At 40.0% G+C, this 21,290-nt stretch overlaps 1 protein-coding gene and 1 long non-coding RNA gene across 13 annotated transcripts in view; one reads left to right on the top strand and one right to left on the bottom strand.

The window, feature by feature from the left end:
- The window catches only part of ZEB1 (zinc finger E-box binding homeobox 1), a 192,231-nt gene that overhangs the window by 163,858 nt on the left and 7,083 nt on the right, over positions 1–21,290 (top strand). For 6 of the 12 annotated variants that reach the window (XM_081553860.1, XM_081553857.1, XM_081553856.1 and 3 more), the window contains 3 exons: positions 1,323–1,484; positions 9,638–9,840; positions 13,760–13,865. In XM_081553860.1, the coding sequence (XP_081409986.1) occupies positions 1,323–1,484; positions 9,638–9,840; positions 13,760–13,865 (471 nt within the window). The remainder of the gene's footprint in view (positions 1–1,322; positions 1,485–9,637; positions 9,841–13,759; positions 13,866–21,290) is intronic. The other 6 variants (XM_081553863.1, XM_081553861.1, XM_081553859.1 and 3 more) reach the window with 1 other exon arrangement.
- Positions 13,161–21,290, bottom strand: part of LOC145531422 (uncharacterized) — a 62,993-nt gene continuing 54,863 nt past the window's right edge. The window contains exon 9 of the long non-coding RNA XR_014072434.1: positions 13,161–13,440. This is a non-coding gene — a long non-coding RNA (uncharacterized LOC145531422). The remainder of the gene's footprint in view (positions 13,441–21,290) is intronic.

Raw genomic sequence — 21,290 nt, 5'->3', positions numbered from 1 at the left:
ACAGTTGACCATCGAACAACACAGTGGTGGAGGCACCTGCCCCCCCTTCAGTGGAAATTCCATGTGTAATTTACAGGTAGCCCTCCAAATACTGGATTGCTCTGTGTCTACAGTTTCACATCCATGGGTTCAACCAACGACAGTCGTATAGTAATAGAGTATTTACTATTGAAAAACCCCAAGTATAGGATCCTCACAGTTCAAACACATATTGTTCAGGGATTGACTATATATAGCAGACAATACATAACTGGTAGCTACTGACTGTATTTAAAAGGAGGAAAAGAGGATGAGTAGTCACCTTTATTACTATGTCATTGGTGCTAAAGTTTTAAACAGCAGCCACATTGAGGAACTGGGTTACTGCTCCCATGCAAGTGTTTTAGTATCTGTTGAACAAAAAGATGCTGGTACATCACCATCTTAATTGGGCCCAGTTCAGTCTGCTGTTTCACAAATTCAGAACTGACTTCAATCTGGTGTGTGAAGAAGTCACCCATGAGACACCCAGGGGCCATACTGACCCAGGATAGTCACCAGAAGTGTGGACCCTCCTCCGAGAGGAGGAGAGACAGACAGAAACCCCAGGGCACCAGGCCCACCCTGCAGCACACCAGTGCCCTGGGCTGCCTTCTCCAAGTGAAGATGTGTGTTACCCTCGTAACCTTCTGACTCCAGAGGAAATGCCTCTCCCATCACTCGACAGTGACACAGTTACTGGGGCAGAAAGACAAAGAACAGCCCTGTCTGTATCTGAATACTCGGGGAAATGGAAAGCACTTTTATCAATTTGATACTCTTTAACTGTTGTTAGAAATCCTTCTGACTGTAGCTAACTATTAAAGCTGTTTTCTAAGAAATGACATAATTGAACTGAACTTCAAAGCAGTTTGCACTCAGTTTGTCATTCAAGTACAACTCTAAGTAAAGATGATACAGCAGGTTGCTAGGAAGAACTTAGGTTTGAGAACTATGTTTTTCTCTTTTCCTGTTTTCCTTGCTTTATTATTGACTGAGAAACTAAGGATTCAGCCAACCTCCACTGGGTCTTGTTCACCAGTAAAATGGAACAGAAGTACAACCCTAAAACTTAAAAGAGGATATGGTAACAATGTCGAGACTTTTAGAACACCTTAAACTTAAGAAAACAGACTTCTCAATAGATTATCGCTGAATGAGTACATTGTTTTTAATGTTCCTGTAAATATTTCCTGTAGATTCAAGGACAGTCATGTATTCTCTCAAGATAGTTTCTTATTTAGGAAAACTATGTAACAACTTGGTGGTGAAATGGCTTTTTATAGAGTATGCATTTCTTTTAGTAAAAGATGATGAATGCGACTCTGATGCAGAAAATGAACAAAACCATGATCCTAACGTTGAAGAGTTCCTGCAACAACAAGACACTGCAGTCATCTACCCCGAGGCACCCGAGGACGACCAGAGGCAGGGCACGCCGGAGGCCAGCGGGCATGATGAAAACGGTAATTGGAGCTCACGGCCGCTTGGTTCTCACCTCTGAAGGATTATTGCTTCCATTGCATTGTGTGGGAACCCACCCTACTATAGGGAACATTTCTGAAAACTAGAATTTATTGCAGATGGCAATAGAGAAATCTCTTTGGCGAATGGAGTGATGTCCAATGTAACAGTGAGTAGTCTTTTGTCAGTGCATCTCATGTGTATACTGTGATGCCCCAGCGTGTGAAATGCTTAGGACCATGCCTGGACATTGACTTCCATTCACTTACATGGCAGCAGGCAGTAAAAATAGGTACTGGGAGAAACCATACTTCCCCTTGATGCTACTCCACTGTTCTGGAAGAAAACCTTGGTGGTATGGTTCGGAACATACTAATTTGGAGACAAATTTTTTTTTTCTGTATCTATGTTGGTCGTCTCTGATATTAACAGCCAGTATATAAACAGCAGTGAAATACAATAGTAATGTGTTCATATTCTCCTGTAAAGAAATGGGCTGTCATTCTGCCTTCCAAGCACTAGAAACAGATGAAAACAGCATGTTTCAATACTACTCTCTCAAGTCATCTCACCCTTTCCCTCCCCTACTGTGACCAAAGTTCTGTTCTTTATATCTGCATCTCCTTTGCTGCCCTGCAAATAGGATCATCTGTACTATCTTTCTAGATTCCATATATATGCATTAATATATGATATTAATATACGATTGTCTTTCTCTTTCTGACTTACTTCATTCTGTATAATAGGCTCTAGGTTCATCCACCTCATTAGAACTGACTCAAATGTGTTCCTTTTTATAGCTGAGTAATATTCCATTGTGTATATGTACCACATCTTCTTTATCCATTCATCTGTCAGTGGGATATCTAGGTTGCTTCCATGTTGTAACTATTGTAAACAGTGCTATAACGAACATTGGAGTACATGAGTCTTTCTTTTTCAATTATGGTTTCTTGTGCCCAGTAGTGGGAATGCTGGGTCATATGGTAGTTATATTCTTAGTTTTGTAAGGACTCTCCATACTGTTCTCCATAGTGGCTGTATCAATTTGCATTCTCACCAACAGGGCAAGAGGGTTCCCCTTTCTCCATACCCTATAGACATTTATTGTTGGTAGACTTCATGATGATGGCCATTCTGATCAGAGTAAGATAATACTTCATTGTAGTTTTGATTTGCATTTTTCTGATAGGGAATGATATTGTGCATCTTTTCATGTGTTTATTAGCCATCTGCATGTCTTCTTTGGAGAAATATCTATAGGTCTTCTGCCCGCTTTTTGATGGAGTTGGTTGTTTTTCTAGTATTGAGCCGCATGAGCGGCTTTGTATAATTTGGAAATTAGTCCTCTGTCAGTTGTTTCATTTGCTATTATTTTCTCCTATCCTGAGGGCCATCTTTTCCCCTTGCTTATAGGTTCCTTCATTGTGCAGAAGCTTTCAGTGAGGTCCCATTGGTTTTTATCTATGTTACTCCAGGAGGTGGGTCAGAGAGGATCTTGCATATTGCTGTGATTTATGTCAAAGAGTGTTCTGCCTATGTTTTTCTCTGAGTTTTATCGTTTCTGGCCTTACATTTAGGTCTTTAATCCACTTTGAGTTTATTTTTGTGTGTGGTGTTAGGAAGTTCTAATTTCTTTCTTTTACACATAGCTCCCCAATTTTCCCAGCACCACTTATTGAAGAGATTGTCTTTTCTAATCTGTATGTATCCCTAGATCTGAAGTGGGTCGTGTGTGTGTGTGTGTGTGTGTGTGTGTGTGTGTGTGTGTGTGTGTATTCGGTCAGTAAGTTGTGTCATGACTCTTTGCAGCCACATGGACTGCAGCACGCCAGGCTTCCCTGTCCTTCACTACCTCCCAGAGTTTGCTCAAATTATGTCCATTGAGTCGGTGATGCCATCTAACCATCTCATCCTTTGCCACCCGCTTCTTCTTTTGCCTTCCTTCTTTCCCAGCATCAGAGTCTTTTCTAATGAGTCGGCTCTTTGCATCAGGTAGTCAAAGTATTGGAGCTTCAGCATCAATCCTTCCAATGAATATTCAGGATTAACTTCCTTTGGAATTGACTGGTTTGATCTTCTTGCAGTCCAGGGCACTCTCAAAAGTCTTCTCCAGCACCACAGTTAGAAGGCATCAATTCTTTGGCACTCAGCCTTTTTGATGATCCAGCTCTCATATCCATACATGACTTGAAAAAACCATAGCTTTGACTATATGAACCTTTGTCAGCAAAGTGATGTCTTTTTAATATGCTCTCTAGGTTTGCCATAGTTTTCCTTCCAAGGAGCAAGTGTCTTTTAATGTCGTGCCTGCAATCATCATCTACAGTGATTTGGGTCTTTTGTAGACTGCATATATACGGGTCTTATCTTTGTATCCATTCAGCCAATCTTTTGGTTGGAGCATTTAATCTATTTACATTCGAGGTAATTGATGATATATATATTCTTATTTTTCTTTGTTACTTTGGGGATTGGTTTTGTGGATTTGGGCATTTATTGTTTGTAGATTTTTTGATGATAGCCATTCTGACTGGTGCGAGGTGATACCTAATTGTAGTTTTGATTTGCATTTCTCTAATAATTAATAACGTTGAGCTTCTTTTCATGTGCCTTTTAGCCATCTGTGTGTCTTCTTTGGAGAAATGTCCATTTAGATTTTTTGCCCATTTTTTGATTGCATTGTTAAAAGAACAGCTGAGTTGCATGAGCTGTTTGTTGGGTGGTTTGTTTCTGTAGCTCTTTTTTCTTCCCTTCCTCTTTGGTTCTCTTGTGATTTGATGACTATCTTTAGTGTTGTGTTGGGATTCCTTTTTCCTTTTTGTGCATATGTCTGTTGTAGATTTTTGGTTTGTAGTTCCCACAAGGTTTTGCTAAAGCAGTCTGTATATATACTAGATAGTTTTAAGTTGCTGGTCTCTTAATTTCAAATGCATTTCCAATATCCTGCATTGTACTCTTCTCACAATTGCTGGTTTTGATGCCATGTTTGTGTGTGGATGATTTCCTGCCTTTAGTGTATGTTTGCCCTAACCAGTGAGCTTTCCCATTCATAATTGTCTTGTTTCTAGTTGTAGGCTTTTCTTTTTTCCCTGGAGAAGTTTCTTTATCAATTATTGTAAAACTGGTTTGGTGGTGCCAAATTAGGTTTTGCTTGTCTGTAAAATTTTTGACTTCTCTGTTGAAATCAGAGTTTTGCTGAGTATTCGTGGTTACAGATTTTTCCCTTTCACCCCTTTAAATGTACGTTGCCACTCCCTTCTGGCCTCTAGGGTTTCTGCTAAAAAATCAGCTAATAACCTTATGGGGACTCCGTTGTATGTTATTTGTTGCTTTTCCCTTGTTGTTAATATTTTCTCTTTGATTTTTTAAATTATTTTAATTGGAGGCTAATTACTTTACAGTATTGTAGTGGTTTTTGCCACACATTCCATGAATCAGCCATGGGTGCACATGTGTCCCCCATCCCGAACCCCCCTCCCACCTCCCTCCCCATCTCATCCCTCAGGGTCATCCCAGTGCACCAGCCCTGAATGCCCTGTCTCATGCATCGAACCTGGACTGGCAGTCTGTTTTACATATGGTAATATACATGTTTCAATGCTATTCTCTCTTTAATTTTTTATCAAGTTGATTAATGTGTCTTGGCATGTTCCTCCTTGGGTTTATCTGTGCTTCCTGGATTTAGGTGACTATTTCCTTTCCCATTTTAGGGAAGTTTTCAGCTATTATCTCTTCAAATATTTTCTCAGGCCCTTTCTCTCTCTCCTTCTAGGACCGCTATAATGTGAATGTGGGTACATTTAATGTTGTCCAACAGGTAGGTCTGGCCCAGGCTCCTCTGAAGTCACTGCTTTCCCCTTGAGTCCTAGCACGCCCGAGACCCTGTGTGTGCCCCTTGAGCATGTCACTTCTCTTTTCCTCAGTTTTTTGGAGTCCTGTGATCAAGTCCCATTGGCCTTAAAAGTCAAATGCTCTGGGGTCTCCCCCTGATGCCAGATCTCCAGACTCAGGAGCCTGATATAGGGCTCAGAACTCTCATTCCTGTGGGAGAACCTCTGCAATATGATTACTTTCTAGTATATGCGTCACCACCCAGCAGGAATGGGGTGTAGTTGTATTGTGAATACACCCCTTATACCATCTCCTTATGGCCTCTTCTGTGTCTTTGGAAGTGGAATATCTTTTCTGGTAGGTTCCAGCCTTTTTTTTTCGCTGTTGGCTGTTCAGCAGTTAGTTGTGATTTGGGTGTCTTCTTGGGAGGCAGTAAGCGCAGGTCCTTACTCCTCCATCTTGACCTCTGGGTTTACTTTAATCTTAGGCAAATATTCTTGAACTCAACACTGCAACAATGGTGATTCTCTTATTCTCTGTCATGAAGATGGATGAGGAAAGGGGTTATGATTTGACCTATTATTAATTGAATTATTTGATTTCTTACTGTTGAGTTTTAAGGATTCTTTCTGTATTTTGGATAGTAGTCCTTTTTCAGCTGTGTCACTTGTAAATAGTTTTCCCAGTCTGTGGCTTATCGTCTAACTCTCTTATTGTCTTATCTCATGGGGCAGAACATTCTCAATTAAGTCCAGCTTATCAATTATGTCTTTCATGACTCATGCCTTTGGTATCTGAACAGGCATTACAATACCCAAGTTCGTATAGGTTTTCTTCTGTTATAGCCTATGTCTTAGTCATTTTGCATTTTATAGTTAGGCCTGTGATCCTTTTTGAGTTAATTTTTGTGAAGGGTGTAAGGTCTGTGTTTACATTTATATTTTTGTGTGTGGATGTCCAGTTGTTCCATTACAGTTTGTTGAAAAGACTGTCTTTGCTCCATTGTATTGCATTTGCTTTCTGGGCTCACCTGTATTCCATTCCACTGATCTATTTGTTCTCTCGCCAACACCTCACTATCTTAATTATTACAGCTCTGTAGTAAGCCTTGAAGACAGGTAGTGTCAGTCTCCCGTTATTCTTGCTTTCAGTGTTATGTTGCCTCTTCTGGGTCTCTTGCTTCTCCATGAGTTTAGAATTTTTGTCAATATCCATAAAATAACTTGATTGGGACTGCACTGAGTATGTAGATCTAGTTGGGAAGAACTGACATCCTGGGTAGTATTGAGTCTCCTTATCCTTGAACATGGAATATCTCTGTATTTATTGAGTGCTTTGGTTTCATTCATCAGAGTTTTGTAATTTTCCTCAAATAAATCTTACACATATTTTGTTAGATTTATGCCTAATTATTTCAGCATTTTGGTGCTAATGTAAATGGTACTGTATCAATCAACTTTCAGATTTTTGAAGGAAGTCTACAAGGGTGATACAGAAAACAAATCAGATTCCATTATAGAAAGTCAACTATCCATTCCTTAAATTAGGAAATCAGCTGTGAAAAGATCAGAAAGGAAAGTTTTACTCCAGAATAGGTAGGATTTCTGTAAATAATTTGGTGACAAAGGAAAGAAGTAGGGTACTCTAGGAATTCTTTCCTTCAGTGTGGCAAAAGGACACATTTCTGAAAATGACAGATAGTTAGCCTGGGGACACTGCAGTTCAGTTTAATAATATGTGTTCTGTTGATCTGTTTGCAGATTTGTAGAGTCCATAGTTATTAGCATTATAATTATGTAGGGCCTACTTTTGTTTCCTGGATATTTTTTTTTTCACTTAAAGAAAATGTGTTTTACTATTTCACCTGAAGAAGCAGTAGGTTACAATAGAAAGGGAAATATAAAACCTTAAAATACAGATGTTTATAAATATGTAAAATTTTTATGTAACAAACAGGATTTCAAAAAGCCTCAGTGAAATAATGAAAACTAAACTTTGTAAAGTCCATTGTTAAAAATCAGTGCAGTTAAGTCCCATAAGAATTGGAGCCTTAGTCATTCTGAATCAATATAACATTTGAAGTATACAGTGTTTTTCATTCAGGTATTCATTACCTTCAGGTATGTAATGTAGTTTTACTAATACAATATTTCACAGTAGATATTCTGTCACACCAGCAACGTTTCCATGAAAAAGTGATTATCTTCAGAAGCACTTAGGTTTTTAATGTTTTAGTAAATTAAACATACCATCCTGTACTTCATAAGTTGTAAACAGGGACGCTTTATTCCAGCAGGTTGATTTATCAGAATTCTGGTTCAGTGGGAACAAATCAAGGAGGTTTTTTCACAGGTTTTATATCAGTCTGCCACTAAAGGAAGTTTAAGACACATAAATTTAAAATGTTTTTTAAGTAAATTTATTTATGGTCACAGATTCATAAAGAAATTATAGTTCAAAAAGTGATCAGACATAGGGTGGATTTTTTAGTACTGAATTCCTGCCATAGGTGTATTATAGGAATTCTAAAAAGAAACATTTATTCCTTACAAGTCTTCATTGCTAAAAGGTGAGTTTAAAAAAAAAAAACAAACAGTTCAATATATTTTTAAAACAAAAATTTTAACTTTTAAACCTGTTCATTCTATAAACTTATGATGTTAAATATTTAATTTCTTTTTCATTGTTTTATGCTGTTGGCCTAAAATAATAAGTTCATAGCTCATACGTGTGAGAACATTCAATATTTATGAAAAGAACTTGCTGTTTAAATATGAGCAACTTGCCATTTTATAAAATTATTAGTATTTTGTACATTAATTACAAGAATTAATCATGAAGACAAACAAGAAAATAGAATGTAATGCGAGCAGACAGCTTATGACACAGGAGTTGAGGGCAGCGTGACTGGTGGAAGAGTGGAAGCAAACTGATTGTGGTGCTGATGGACTGTCTTGTGGACTCTAACTTTAGCCCCTGAAACCAGCTGAGAGCAGTAGGATCGACAGGCAAGGAGAGTGTCCCAAATACTGACTTCCCACTTGCCTGTACAAATAGGAAATTGGTGTTAGACAAAACATAGCATGATCCCCCCGCCCCAAATGTCCTCTCGTGGCTAGTTGAGTCCCCAGAGAAGTGGGTCATGTCAGAGTCATCACCAGCAGCAAAGTCTCTGGTTCCAGGTGCCTGCGAGCTGATAACAGAAGACGCCATCATAAACTTTGGAGTCTCGGTTGTTTGACTTTATTCATATATTTGATATGTATTTCAGTGTACTTAGCTATGTAGAGTCAGGTGTTCAGCCTGTTCTTTGCAGGCTTGTCCTTGAACAAGACGTTTAATTTATATGGACTTGAATTTCAATAACAGTGACATGTTTATGAAGTAAAGAAGATTGTCATGACATTTTCTCTGGTAGTCTGTTTTTCTATAAGAAATTAAAAATAAAGTTAACATTTATAGCAAGATGTGACTTAGGAACTTTTTTCTTTGAAGAAGTAAATCCAACATAGAAATGTAGTTAATATTAATTGGCCAAGTGGTATTACATTTTAAGATTGGCAGGCTTAGATGTTTCCATGTATTAAAAATATGTAGTTCATTCTCTGAACTACAGTGTATCTATAATGGCCTGCTTATTTTCTGAAAGCTATCCTAATAGTCATCCATCTGAAACTAAACAAGAAGTGTGCCAGTGTGTTTCAGGAGGGGAAAGGACATGAAGAACTCATGCAGGGGGCATCTCAGTGGCCAGCCCTGAGTCCAGCCCCCACCGTTCCTCATACCTCCCTACAGTACGTCCTCCACAGTCACCTGCAGGGGAGCCTTAGAAACGTGGTCTAACTGTATGTTACTTACTCTCTGATGACTGTAGTGACATTTTTCAAATTTGAAAGAATGAACATTCAATAAATAATGATGACATTGTTACCCTTGTAGAAAGATGGTTATAGTGTACCAAACCCCTTGCATGTGTATACATTCACAACAATAACGTGCATTATAATTTCGTTTTTGTTTTCTTTGTCTAATTAACCATACAAAAGAAGGAAAGAATTATGTTTTAGTGAAAAAGATACGAGACTTTAAAATCAGCTTGCATTTGACTCTCAACTTCATTGTTCACAGGCTGTATGACTTGGAAGTTATTTAACCTTTTTCTGGGCATCACATCCTCTCTTTATAAAACAGAGACACATCAGTGTGTTGGTTTTGAGGATCAAATACAAAGCACAATATCTGGCACATAGCAGAGGGCCTCGGTGGGAGCTTTGGTACTGTTTTGGGAACATCTTTAAAATGTACGATCCTTCTTTTACAGGAACACCAGATGCATTTTCCCAGTTGCTCACCTGTCCGTATTGTGACAGAGGATATAAACGCTTTACCTCTCTGAAAGAACACATTAAGTATCGCCACGAGAAGAATGAAGACAACTTCAGCTGCTCCCTGTGCAGTTACACGTTTGCATACAGAACCCAGCTCGAGCGCCACATGACCTCCCACAAATCAGGACGAGAGCAGGTAAGTGGCACGACTCAGATTCACCCACTGTCCACACCGAGAACTCCTCGCTCCGTGGAAGGCAAGGGCTCTCACACATTGAAAGATTAAGGGGCTGTACTAGACAGTGTCTGGTCTGCAGCCTTGTAAAAAGGACAGTGATTATTCCTTTGGATGATCGGGTCATTTCTGAGTTTAAATGCCCATGTAAACACTATGAACACTATTTTAGAAGTGACTACATTTTTTCTTTTTCAGACAAGGTCCCTTTCAACTCAGTTATTTTGCTTATATCATAACAAATATGTCAAGTTTATAACTGGATTTGAAAATGCATTCTACTAAAATGTTCAATGTAGGAAATATAAATACCATTTCATAAACCACATGACTTATTGCTGACTAAGTAGAGGAGAAAATCAAACAATAATCAAGTTTAATTTTTTGTGAAACGCTGACTATTATCAGTATAAGCTACTGTGGCTTTTTCCCAGGTAAGGGGAAGTTGCCTCTTACGAATCTGAAGTTTAGACTGAATCATTTTTAATCTGAAGACTCAGTTTTCATATGGTTTATTCTGTTTCTATGTCACTTTGCCTCAATTTCTGGAAGTATAAACCAAGGCTATCCTTAAGTTACGATGCTGGCTCTGAACTTAAGGATTAAAGTCAGAAAAGTTTTTGCCAGTTCTTCTGCTTTTGTAGGGTCAACTGTAAATAATCAAATTAATATCTGGTTAATCTAGATTTAAAAATCCATTAAGTATTCAGCAGCACACAGTATGTTGAGGGTGTGTGCTGTGCTTGGGGCACGTGTCCAGTCTCTTCTATCAAAAGACTTGGAACCCCTGTCCACCTGAGTGTAAGAGTCTGTGTACCCACGTCACTGACCCCAGACAGCACGAGTTATCCTCTTGGCTGTGATGGCTCAACCAAAAACCAGGCCAAAGTCTGTAAGAGAAACAGTGATGAGAAGGGGTCATCCTGTCTTCTCAGGACCCTGGTTACAATACTCATGGAATCAGGGAGTGTGGAGTGTCCAGGCAGGCATGAGCACAGGACCAGCTTTTCCTTGGGTAGGTCAGTGCTTCAGTCCACAAAGGAGCACTTGGGGTGGGAGCGAGTGCCACGAGGAGGAAACTGACCCACAGAAGACAAACCCCATCTTCTCATCTGCCCTGAACGAGTCTCGTCAGGGACAGAACAGAAGCATGCTCTTGCCACCCCAGTGTCCCGACCTGACCACAGTGTGGGTGGGCCCTGGGGACCTGACCCCAGTGTAGACAGGCCCTGGGGACCTGGGCCCAGTGTAAACAGGCCCTGGGGACCTGGCCCCAGTGTGGACGAGCTCCGGGGACGTGACCATAGTGTAGTCAAGCTCTGGGGACGTGACCACAGTATAGATGAGCCCTGGGAAAGGGGCTATTCAGGTGACATTTGGGGAGCAGAGCTATCCTGCAACTGCTGCCCCCACATCCTCTCCACCCCAAGGCCCCTTGTCAAAGGAAGGAGCTTCAAAGGACAGAGGGAACTGGAGGGAAAGCAGGAGATGCTGTGAGAAAAATAAGTCATAAGATCTCTGATGAGCATGAAGGCCGCTGTGTGTGTGAGGCTTTCTCTGAGGGATGTAAAGGTAGTCGGTTGGTTTCATATGTGAAATATGTGGTCAGACCAAGTGCAGAAAGGAGCTGTGATGAATGTGGAGGCCAGCAACAGGAGGGGTGTAATTGGGAACCATTTAGGTTAGGAGACAGAGTGTCCGCCTTGCTGGCCTCTGGAAATCGAGGTAAGCATTTCCATGTTGTCTTATTCATGCAACAGATGTTTGAGTTTTGATTCTGTGTAAGGCCTGTTGTAGGTGTTCAAGGCACAAGAGTGAAAATGAGCAAGTCCCTGACAGTAGCGGGCGTGTATTATAGGTGAGAGAAAACAGATGTAAGTATAAACACAGGAAGAATGAAGAAAACAAAGCAAAGTAAGAGGATAGAAAGTGGCAGAAGCTGTTTTTTTTTTTTAATAGACCTTTCTGAGACTAGGACATCTGAACCCAGGCTTGGGTGAAGTGAGGGAGCCAGTTACAGAATGACTGGGAGAAGGGCGTTCTATGCAGAGGGAGCAGAGGAGCGTGAAGGCCTCGAGGCAGAAGCCAAAGAACAGCAGGCAGCCAGGGTGCACGAAGGGGAGAAAGACAAAGAGGCTGGGTAGGGAGGAGGCAGGTGATGAGGCCTCTTATATGAGCCATGGCTAAGGCCTGTGATTTTACTCTAAAGTGTGATAGGGAAGCATTTGAAAGATACTGAGTTTTGTGTTTATGTCTTATTTTTAAGGCCAGATGAGCTTTGGGGTGGAGAGTAGATCGAGAGAGACAAGAAGGAAGCACACTTAAGGGCTGTGGCTGTAACCCAGGCCAGAGGCACTGGTGTGACAGATGTGACATCATGAGGATGGTGGCTACAGGCTGGCTTGCTGAGGGATTGGATAAGGATCTCAGGGAAAGAGAGGGACCAGGATTCCTCCAAATTCAGAGCCTAAGCAATTATCAGATAAATGAGGGGTTTACTCACAAAGGTAAGTAAGTGTTAGTCACTCAGTTGTGTCCAACTCTTTGTGACCCCATGGACTAGCCCACCAGACTAGCCCTCTGTCCATGGAATTCTCCAGCCAAGAATACTGGAGTGAGTAGCCATTCCCTTCTCCAGGGGATCTTCCCCACCCAGGGATCAAACCCTGGTCTCCTGCACTGCAGGTGGATTAAGCCCCCAAAAAACAGGAGAGGAGGAGCTGATTTCCAGGAGAGAAATGAAGAAGTCAATGTAGTCCTCTTACCAGATGCCTGTCACTGTTCAGTGGGGACATCGAGGAAGCTGTGAGAGTCTGGAATGGAGAGAGGAGAGATCTAGAGAGAGATGTTTGGAGTTGGCACCGTGTATTCAATTTCAAAGCCAGGGGTTTGGGTGAAGTAGAGCCTGACACATACTTCACGCTCATTCTCTGTCCTTCCTGTGTGAAGGACAGAAGAAGGGAGACTGCAGTGTGGGAGAGCATAGAGCAAGCAGAATTGGAGCCTCTGAACGATGGGTAGAGTCTTAACAGTCACAATTAAGGGGAAACGTAGCCAGGAGGTAAGGGATGGTATCAGTGGGAGCAGGGAGGTGAAGAGCAGTGTATGTGCAGGAAATGGGACTCGCTGGATGATGAGATACAGACTCCTGCTGAAGAAGCTTGGAAACTCAGGGCTATAAACTTGGCATCTGTAGCCTCAGAATCTATGCCCAGGGGTGAACAGGGATCCTCTAGAAATTTATGAGCAGAATGTATTGCATAATTCAGTTCAAACACTGCTTTTGTAAGATGAATAAAGGGCACAGAATTTATTCAAAGTAGGTAAAAGTGGGAGTTTGATAAACCAGACAGAAAGCTATTACAGTAATCCATATTTGGCTGAAAAGAGGGAAGTATTTTTTAAATCATCAGATTAAGATTTTGGAAATACCAAACTTACTAGAGAGGATAAAGTCCTGAAAAAGCCCAGCCTTTTCTTCTGTTCAGGAGACCTTGTTCTTCTGTTTAGTAAGTGTGCTTGAGCCAGATTCCTGGACGTTCTGGACTGTGGTTTCTTTATCTGTCAATTAGAATGCAGGCGAGGGAAATCGTCTCTAGTTCCTGGTCAAGTACGTATTTTTGCTAAATGCTATATTGCATCATAGAGTGATTCTGATTCTTTAAACCAGGAAGTGGAGATTTTCCTTTATGTCAAAATTCTGTTGCCACTGTCCTCTTCCTTTTTGGTAACATTCCAAGTGTTAGATTTTTGTGACTGCTACGATTTGAGGCCTTTAAGAAACAAAAGAACCACCCAAACATTACTCTTAGCAGATTGGATGTTCTTCATGTCTAAAGCTTTTTTGCTTTATAAATAAAATACCAATTCTTTCTTACAGAGACATGTGACGCAGTCTGGGGGTAATCGTAAATTCAAGTGCACTGAATGTGGAAAAGCTTTCAAATACAAACACCATCTAAAAGAGCACTTAAGAATCCACAGTGGTAAATATTTGTTTTCTTTGTCTACCTTGAATATCATAGCGATTATAAATTAAAATTATAAATTTTAATTATAAATTAAAATCACATGTGAGCTACACATATGGTTAGAAACTCTTTGCAATTGTTTTGGGATAAACACTAATATGGAGACATTTTCTGCTTGTAAACGGTATTTTATTGGGATCTTAATCTTTGGCTAAAGTATATCAAGCTAAGAGGACACACTTTGAATTTCCTAATAAGAATATAGCATGTTACAAGATGTACAACCTGAGCCACTTAAGCTTTTCAATGAATGTTAATTTCATTGTCTCTGTTGCACAGCTAACAAGGGAATGATAAAGCATGTAGGATGCACGCTTGATAAAGCGTGTGCACAAGGGAAAGAGGAGATGAAGATGTTCTTTCCATAAGAGAAGGAGAGATGGTACTCAAGATAGGAAATGGCATGGTGCACCGTGGGGACTGTGGGAGAGGGCAGCGCGAGGGGTGGGAACTGTGGGACAAGAGGGGATTTCACAGAAAACGGGCTTCCCCCATCTCACCCTCAGTTCTGCACTACTCATCATGTACAGCTTCACATGAAAAGTGAACATTAATACATGGTAAAAATATTATGTCGATTTTAGAGACTTACAATCAAAGAGAGCTCTATTTGTCTTTTTTTGGAGGCTTTACTTACCCAAAAGTAACCAAGAAAATCCACATTGCGTTATGAACTCTGTCTCCTGGTTAATTTTGATGCGTTATTTAATATTAAATAATTTCAATGAAAGACAACTGTTAATTAGAGTGGGAAATTATGGATTTCTGCACATGCTTGTTTTGTGAAAATTATTATATTGACAATTATTAATAGATTTTACAAATATCCTGCAAAAAAAGTACGGTTGGGTGGCTTTGTGATATGTGTATTTTATTTTGGAACTGCAATAATAGAAGTTGTGCTGAATTGCTCATTGAGGGCTAAAGAATGTTACCACTTAAAACATGCTCAAACTGAGATTCATACAAATACATTTTTTTTAATTTTTATATGTTAATGTGTCTGGAAAACAAAGCTGTCTTTTGGCATCTGCATCAGGATCCTATTTCTTAGCTCCTGTGCTATTGAACAGTTTTCATCAACTTCATATATATAAACATTATATTAGCATATATCCAATGGATATTTTTCCTCTACTACTGTCCTTTTTTTCCTTTTAGCTTTATTGAGATATAACTGACATACAGCACTGTATAAGCAGCATGATTTGACTTATCTTGCTGCAGTGAATACAGGGCTGTATGTATCTTTTCAAAGCAGTGTTTTCATTTTCTTTGGATGAATACTCAGAACTGGAATTGCTGGATTAAAAGGTAGTTTTCGTTTTAATTTGTTGAGAAATCTGTATACCAATTTACATCCTCACCCACAGTGACCTAGGGTTCCCTTTTCTCCGCATTCTTGCCAATGCTTTTTTTTTTTTTTTGTAATAGTCATTCTGACAAGTGTATGGGGGTATCATATTAATGATGTTGAGCATCTATTCATGTGACTGTTGGCTTCTATAAGTATTTTGCTTCTATAAGTATTTTTTGGATAAATATCTGTTCAGATTCTCAGCCCATTCTTAATTGGGTTGTGTCTTTTGAGTTGTACGAGTTCATTGGACATTTTTCCTATTAACCCCTTATCATTTATATCATTTGTAAATATCTTCTATTCAGTAGGTGGCCTTTTCAGTTTGTTCATAGTTTTTATGTCTATACAAAAGTCTTTCAGTTTGATGTAGTCCCATTTGTTTATTTTTGCTTTTGTTCTCCTTTCCTGAGGAGACATACCAAAAAAAATATTACTGAGATCTGTGTCAAAGAGCTTACTGCCTGTGTTTTTTCTGGAAGTTTTACGGTTTCAGATCTTTAATCTGAAATTTACTTTTGTGCATAGTATGAGAGTGTAGCTGTCCAGTTCACCCAACACCATTTATTGAAGGGGCTATCTTTTTCCCCACTGTATATTCTTGCCATACGTTAACCACCCTTATGAGTTCATTTCTGTGGTTTCTGTTCTTGTCCATAGATCTATGAATCTGCTTTTGTGCCAACACCATGCTAAATGACTGTAGCTTTGTAGCATAGTTTGAAATTGAGACGTGTGATGCCTCTACTTTTGTTCTTTTTCAAGATTGTTTTGGCTATTCAGCATCTTTTATGTTTCCATGCAAATTTCAAGAGTTATTTATTCTAGTTCTGTGAAAAATGCATTGGCATTTTGATGGGAATTACATTGAATATGTAGAATGAATGAAATCAATATAGAATCAATGTAGTATCATTGAACCTGTTTTCTTATTCTTTCTTGTTATTAATGTCTAGATATTCAGCAGATTTCTACATTAATTTCATATCTGGCAACTTTACCAAATTCATTGATGAGCTCTAGTAGTTTTTTAATGGCATCTTTAGAATTGTCTATGTATATAGTATCATATCATCTGTAAACAGTGACAGTTTTACTTCTTTTTCAATATGGATTCTTTTATTTCTTTTTCTTATCTGACTACTGTGGCTAGGACTTCCATTACCTTGCTGAATAAAAGTGACGAGAGTAGATATCTTTGTCTTGTTCCTGAGCTTAGAGGAAATGCTTTCAGCTTTTCACCATTGAATATGATGTTAGCTATGGGCTTATCATACATGGTCATTATTATGTTGAGGTATGTTCCTTCTGTACCCATTTCATTGAGAGTTTTTTTTATCATAAATGGATGTTGAATTTCATCAAAAGCTTTTTCTGAATCTATTTAGATGATCATATCGTTTTTACTTTCAATTTGTTAATGTGGTGTATCACATTGATTTGTAGATATTTAACCATTCTTCATCCCTTGATAAATCCCACCTGATCATGGTATACCTGGGTGTTTCAATGTATTACTGAATTTGGTTGGCTGATATTTTGTTAAGGAGTTTTGCATCTGTATTCATCAGTGATATTGGCCTGCAATTTTGTGTGTGCTTTGTCTGTTTTGATATCAGGATGATGCTGACCTCATAGAATGAGTTCGCAAGTATTCCTTCCTATCCAGTTTTTTAAATAGTTTGAGAAGGATAGGTATTACATCAATAATTTATTTTTAATAACCCCCCTTCTTACCAGAAGGGCTTCCCTGGTTCAGACGGCAAGGAATCTGCCTGCAATGCGGGAGACCCAGGTTCGACCCCTGGGTTGGGAAGATCCCCTGGAAAAGGAAATGGCAACCCACTCCAGTACTCTTGCCTGGAAAATTCCATGGAAGGAGGAGCCTGGTGGGCTACAGTCCATGGGGTCACAGAGAGTCAGACACGACTAAGCGCTTTCACTTTCTCACTAGAAATGATTTGAAGTTGTTGATAGAGATCATAGCTAATTCATTTTTTAATGTTGAAGTTGGGGTAATAGAGTAAGATTTCGTATATAAAAATGAATGTCATATTGTCCTATTGCAGTCATATAGGAGGGTCACAGATCTATAGATTATACACAGTTGGGAAGCACAGATTGTACAAAACATTAAAAGTCCAGAAACAAGAAGTTGATATCTAATCACAAAATCCTGCACTGATCATCAAAAATCAGCTTCAGTCAAGTAATAATGCCTGTACTATCTACAGAAACCTTTTAGGTGTTTTCATGGTCAGGAGCTTTATATAAGGTCACAGTATGCTGCTGCTCTAAAAGAGGAGGCAGATTCAGGCCACATCATGGCACACAGACTCCTGTGCTCTGCTGTCCATTCATATCTTTAATACAGCAAAAAAGTAAACATACGAAAATAAAGGAAGACAGGCATGAAGTAAAAATGAGAAGAAAAAAAAGAATACTATGAATTCCTTTGCACATGCTAGAAGAGACCACAAATTAGACCCTAGGTTTTAGGAAGTAAGAAAATTACAGTTAGTAACAGAAATCTAGTGTGTGTGTAGGTAAAAAAGACCAGATGTCAGAAGATGAGAGAAAAAGCACAACTCTTCTGATACTAAAGTCCATAGAGAAAAGTCGATAGAGAAAGTTGTTCCTTGGAGCATCACTAAGAAGAAAGAACCAAAAGATAATTTACATCATCCTCAGAAATATCCTTAATACAGCAGAGGATTCGATAGTGTTTTCATTCTAAAGTAAGATTCTTCCATAGAGGCCAGTGATATTTCACCAAAATGCAGTTCAGAAAGAGCACTGCCCCAGGGTACCCAGTGGATACCATCCAAGTCTACAGGTCCCTGGTGGTTTATTCCAAGGGGAGATTTCGAGCAGGGCTACTCTGAGTCATCCCAGATAAACAGAAACTGAGGGTAAGCATTTAGAAAGTATTATATCAAGACAGTACTGTGACAATTTCATTATATTCTATACAATGTTAGTCCATAGGCGATTGGATAATGTTTTTTAATGAAAAAAACAATGATCATTCACCACAGGTAGTTTTGAAAGCACTGTCTAGAGTACCTAATGATGAGTAAACCTCATATCCCTCAGGGAACTCTGATTTTTTTTCACAGCTGAGTTTTTAAAAGGCATTGATGGTCAGGGCCCTCAAGTTATGTGCCCTAGAATTGCATGGATCTGATGTCCATGAAATGAACCCTATGCAGAGTCCATGTGTCACCGTCATATAAACTTTGCAGATGGGAACTGTGCAAAGGAGCTGTGAGGAGGCCACTGCGCCTGCCCACAGAGAGAGTACAAAAGAGCCCCTGCACCCGGGTGGGGAGCCTCCCCAGCGTGTAACCTGGGTTTGTTCCACGGCCTGATAGTCTTTTCAGCCTAGAAAACTTTTATATCAGGTGCAAATGAACACCACCTTAGCCATTAGAAAAAGTCAGTGTGCATAATGTATCAAACTTTGAGCAGCACAGCTTCCTGCTATAGTAGTTTAGTAGTTACAAACACTAACCTAGGTCAGTAACTGAGGTGATGTGCTTTAGCTATGAAGTTAGAATTAGAAACACGGCTTTTTCTAACAAACATAATGGCTTTGCCTTCAGAATAATTGTTCTGCAGTCTTTTTTTTCGTAGCAGCAGTAAAATAACAGGGTGATTCCCATAATAGTAATGGTAACTAGCACCTGCTGGACACTCAACTGCATTAAGTCATGCAGCTCTCACAGTAACCCTGGGAGGTAGATGCTACTGTTTCCTCCTTTTTTACTGATGAGAAAATGGAGTTTCAGAGAACTTAGTTTGTCCCCAGTCACTCAGCTGGGACACAGCAACGCTGGGCTCTGGGACACTGCCGTCCCCACAGTGCTCCGTAAAGTCAGAAATAATCAATACTACAGATGCTTATCTTCCTAGTCAGCAGAACCTTTCATCTAAAAAGGTCATCAAATAACTAAGAATGTTAAAATAAGAGAGATGCAGAGACATATCCCTTGTTTTACGCCCACTGGAAATTTTTATCCGATGCATTTTGAGTATTGAATCACATTTCAGGCATCCCATTGGAAAGATATTGATAAAACTGGAGAATCTTAGAGGTGAGTTAACAAGTGGGTAAGAGTTCTGAAGAACACATCTCATGAGGAACGTGTGAAAGACCTGGACATGTTTAACCTGCATGAGGGAAATTGAGGGATACTTGTGACAGCTCTTCATCACATCGAAAGTCTGGCTTGTCAAGGAAATGTTAGACCAGCTCCATGCCGCATCAGAAACAGTACAGGGAAGGCCAACTCTGGCCTAGTACTGACCCTCTGTCTCATTGCTTTTCTAAAGTGTCACTAACATTTCTTGAGGCACACTGAGTTTTGCTGTGTCATCTGTTATAACTGCCAGAACAATCCAGTGAGGATGCATCAACATTTACGTATACACCAAAACACTGAGGCTTGGACAGGTTAAGAAAATAGACATAGTATGTGACAGAGCGAGAATCTGAACTCAGATCCTGGTCCTCAGCAAAGCCAGACTAGACTGCCTTCCTCAGATCTGTCCAGTGGCAATAACCTCCTTTTAATAAAAGAGGTTAAGCAGAGATGAGCTGGTGCCAAGGATGATATGAAATGAACCCTTCATTGAGAAGGAGGCTGTACTAGAGGGCTTTATTAGATTCTTTCCAACTCTAATTTGATTATGCAGACACATTTGAGAAAATATAATGCACTTGTTTTAATCTTTACAACATTGAAATTCCAAGACTAGCAGGTCCTATGCTTTCTTGCTGCTTTCCTTTTAATCATTAAAAAGAAAGGGGGAGATAAAGAGCTTTATTTTGCTACTGAGTAAATAAGCAGCATCACCACACTTCATCATTGTATAGTTAGCCACTCATTCATCTGGCAGAGGCTTACAGAGCAGCTCTGTGACCTGCACGCAGCAGGTGTGGGGAGTAAACGGCACTGAGACCCAGACCTCCCTGAACCCAGGCATCAGTAACCTTTAGACTATCCATTCATGAACTAGAACACGTTCAAACTCAAGTAAAAAAAAAAACTGGGTTGTATGAAAATATTCCATTCAACTCAAAAATTGCTGTCAGAGTACCCCTGGTGACCAGAAGAACACCTTGTACAGCCTTGGGGAGTGACGTAAGGGAGGCCTCTGCAATCAGGAAGCCTTTTTTTTTCCCCCTGACATTTCACAAAGATGTTGTATTTGTGCAGCAACAGTATATTCTGTGTTTTAATATTTAACTGTTCTAAGTTCCTGTAACCACTGTCACTGAAATTGAAACTCCAAGGTGCTTTTCATACCAAGAGGCTCAGTGGTCAAGAATTCACCTGCCAGTGCAGGAGGCACAAAAGACACAGGCTCACTTCCCACGTTGGGACGCTCCCCTGGAGGAGGAGATGGCAGCCCACTCCGGTGTTCACGCCTGGAGAACCCCATGGACAGAGGGATCTGGCGGGCTACAGTCCATGGGGTTGCAGAGTTGGACCCGACTGAGCAACTGAGCACACAGCGGACACTGCCTTATTTATCTAGAAGTACATACATCCCTCGTAGCTCAGCTGGTAAAGAATCTGCCTGCAATGCAGGAGACCCTGGTTCGATTCCTGGGTGGGGAAGTTCCCCTGGCGAAGGGATAGGCTACCCACTCCAGTATTCTTGGGCTTCTCTGGTGGCTCAGACGGTAAAGAATCCACCTGCAATGCAGGAGACCGGGTTTCGATCCCTGGGTTGGGAAGATCCCCTGGAGAACCTGCAATGTGGGAGACCTGGGTTTGATCCCTGGGTTGGGTAGATCCCCTGGAGAATCCCATGGACAGAGGAGCCTGGTGGGCTACAGTCCATGGGGTCACAAGTTGTCGGACATGTCTGAGCAACTAAGCACACACATACATCCCAGCTTAATAAGCCAAGGCTTGTAACTTGTATTTCAACTTTTCTTCCCCACTGAAAAAGGTCTTTTCAAGGAAACCTATGAATATAGGAAGGATTGATATTCATATGACTCAAGGATA

This window comes from Giraffa tippelskirchi, chromosome 13 (assembly GCF_054371585.1).
Source record: "Giraffa tippelskirchi isolate mGirTip1 chromosome 13, T2T-mGirTip1v1.2.pri, whole genome shotgun sequence".
In the NCBI taxonomy this organism is placed as follows: Eukaryota; Metazoa; Chordata; class Mammalia; order Artiodactyla; family Giraffidae; genus Giraffa; species Giraffa tippelskirchi.
The sequence above is the reverse complement of the archived record's forward strand: the minus strand, read 5'-3'. Positions and strand labels throughout refer to the sequence as shown.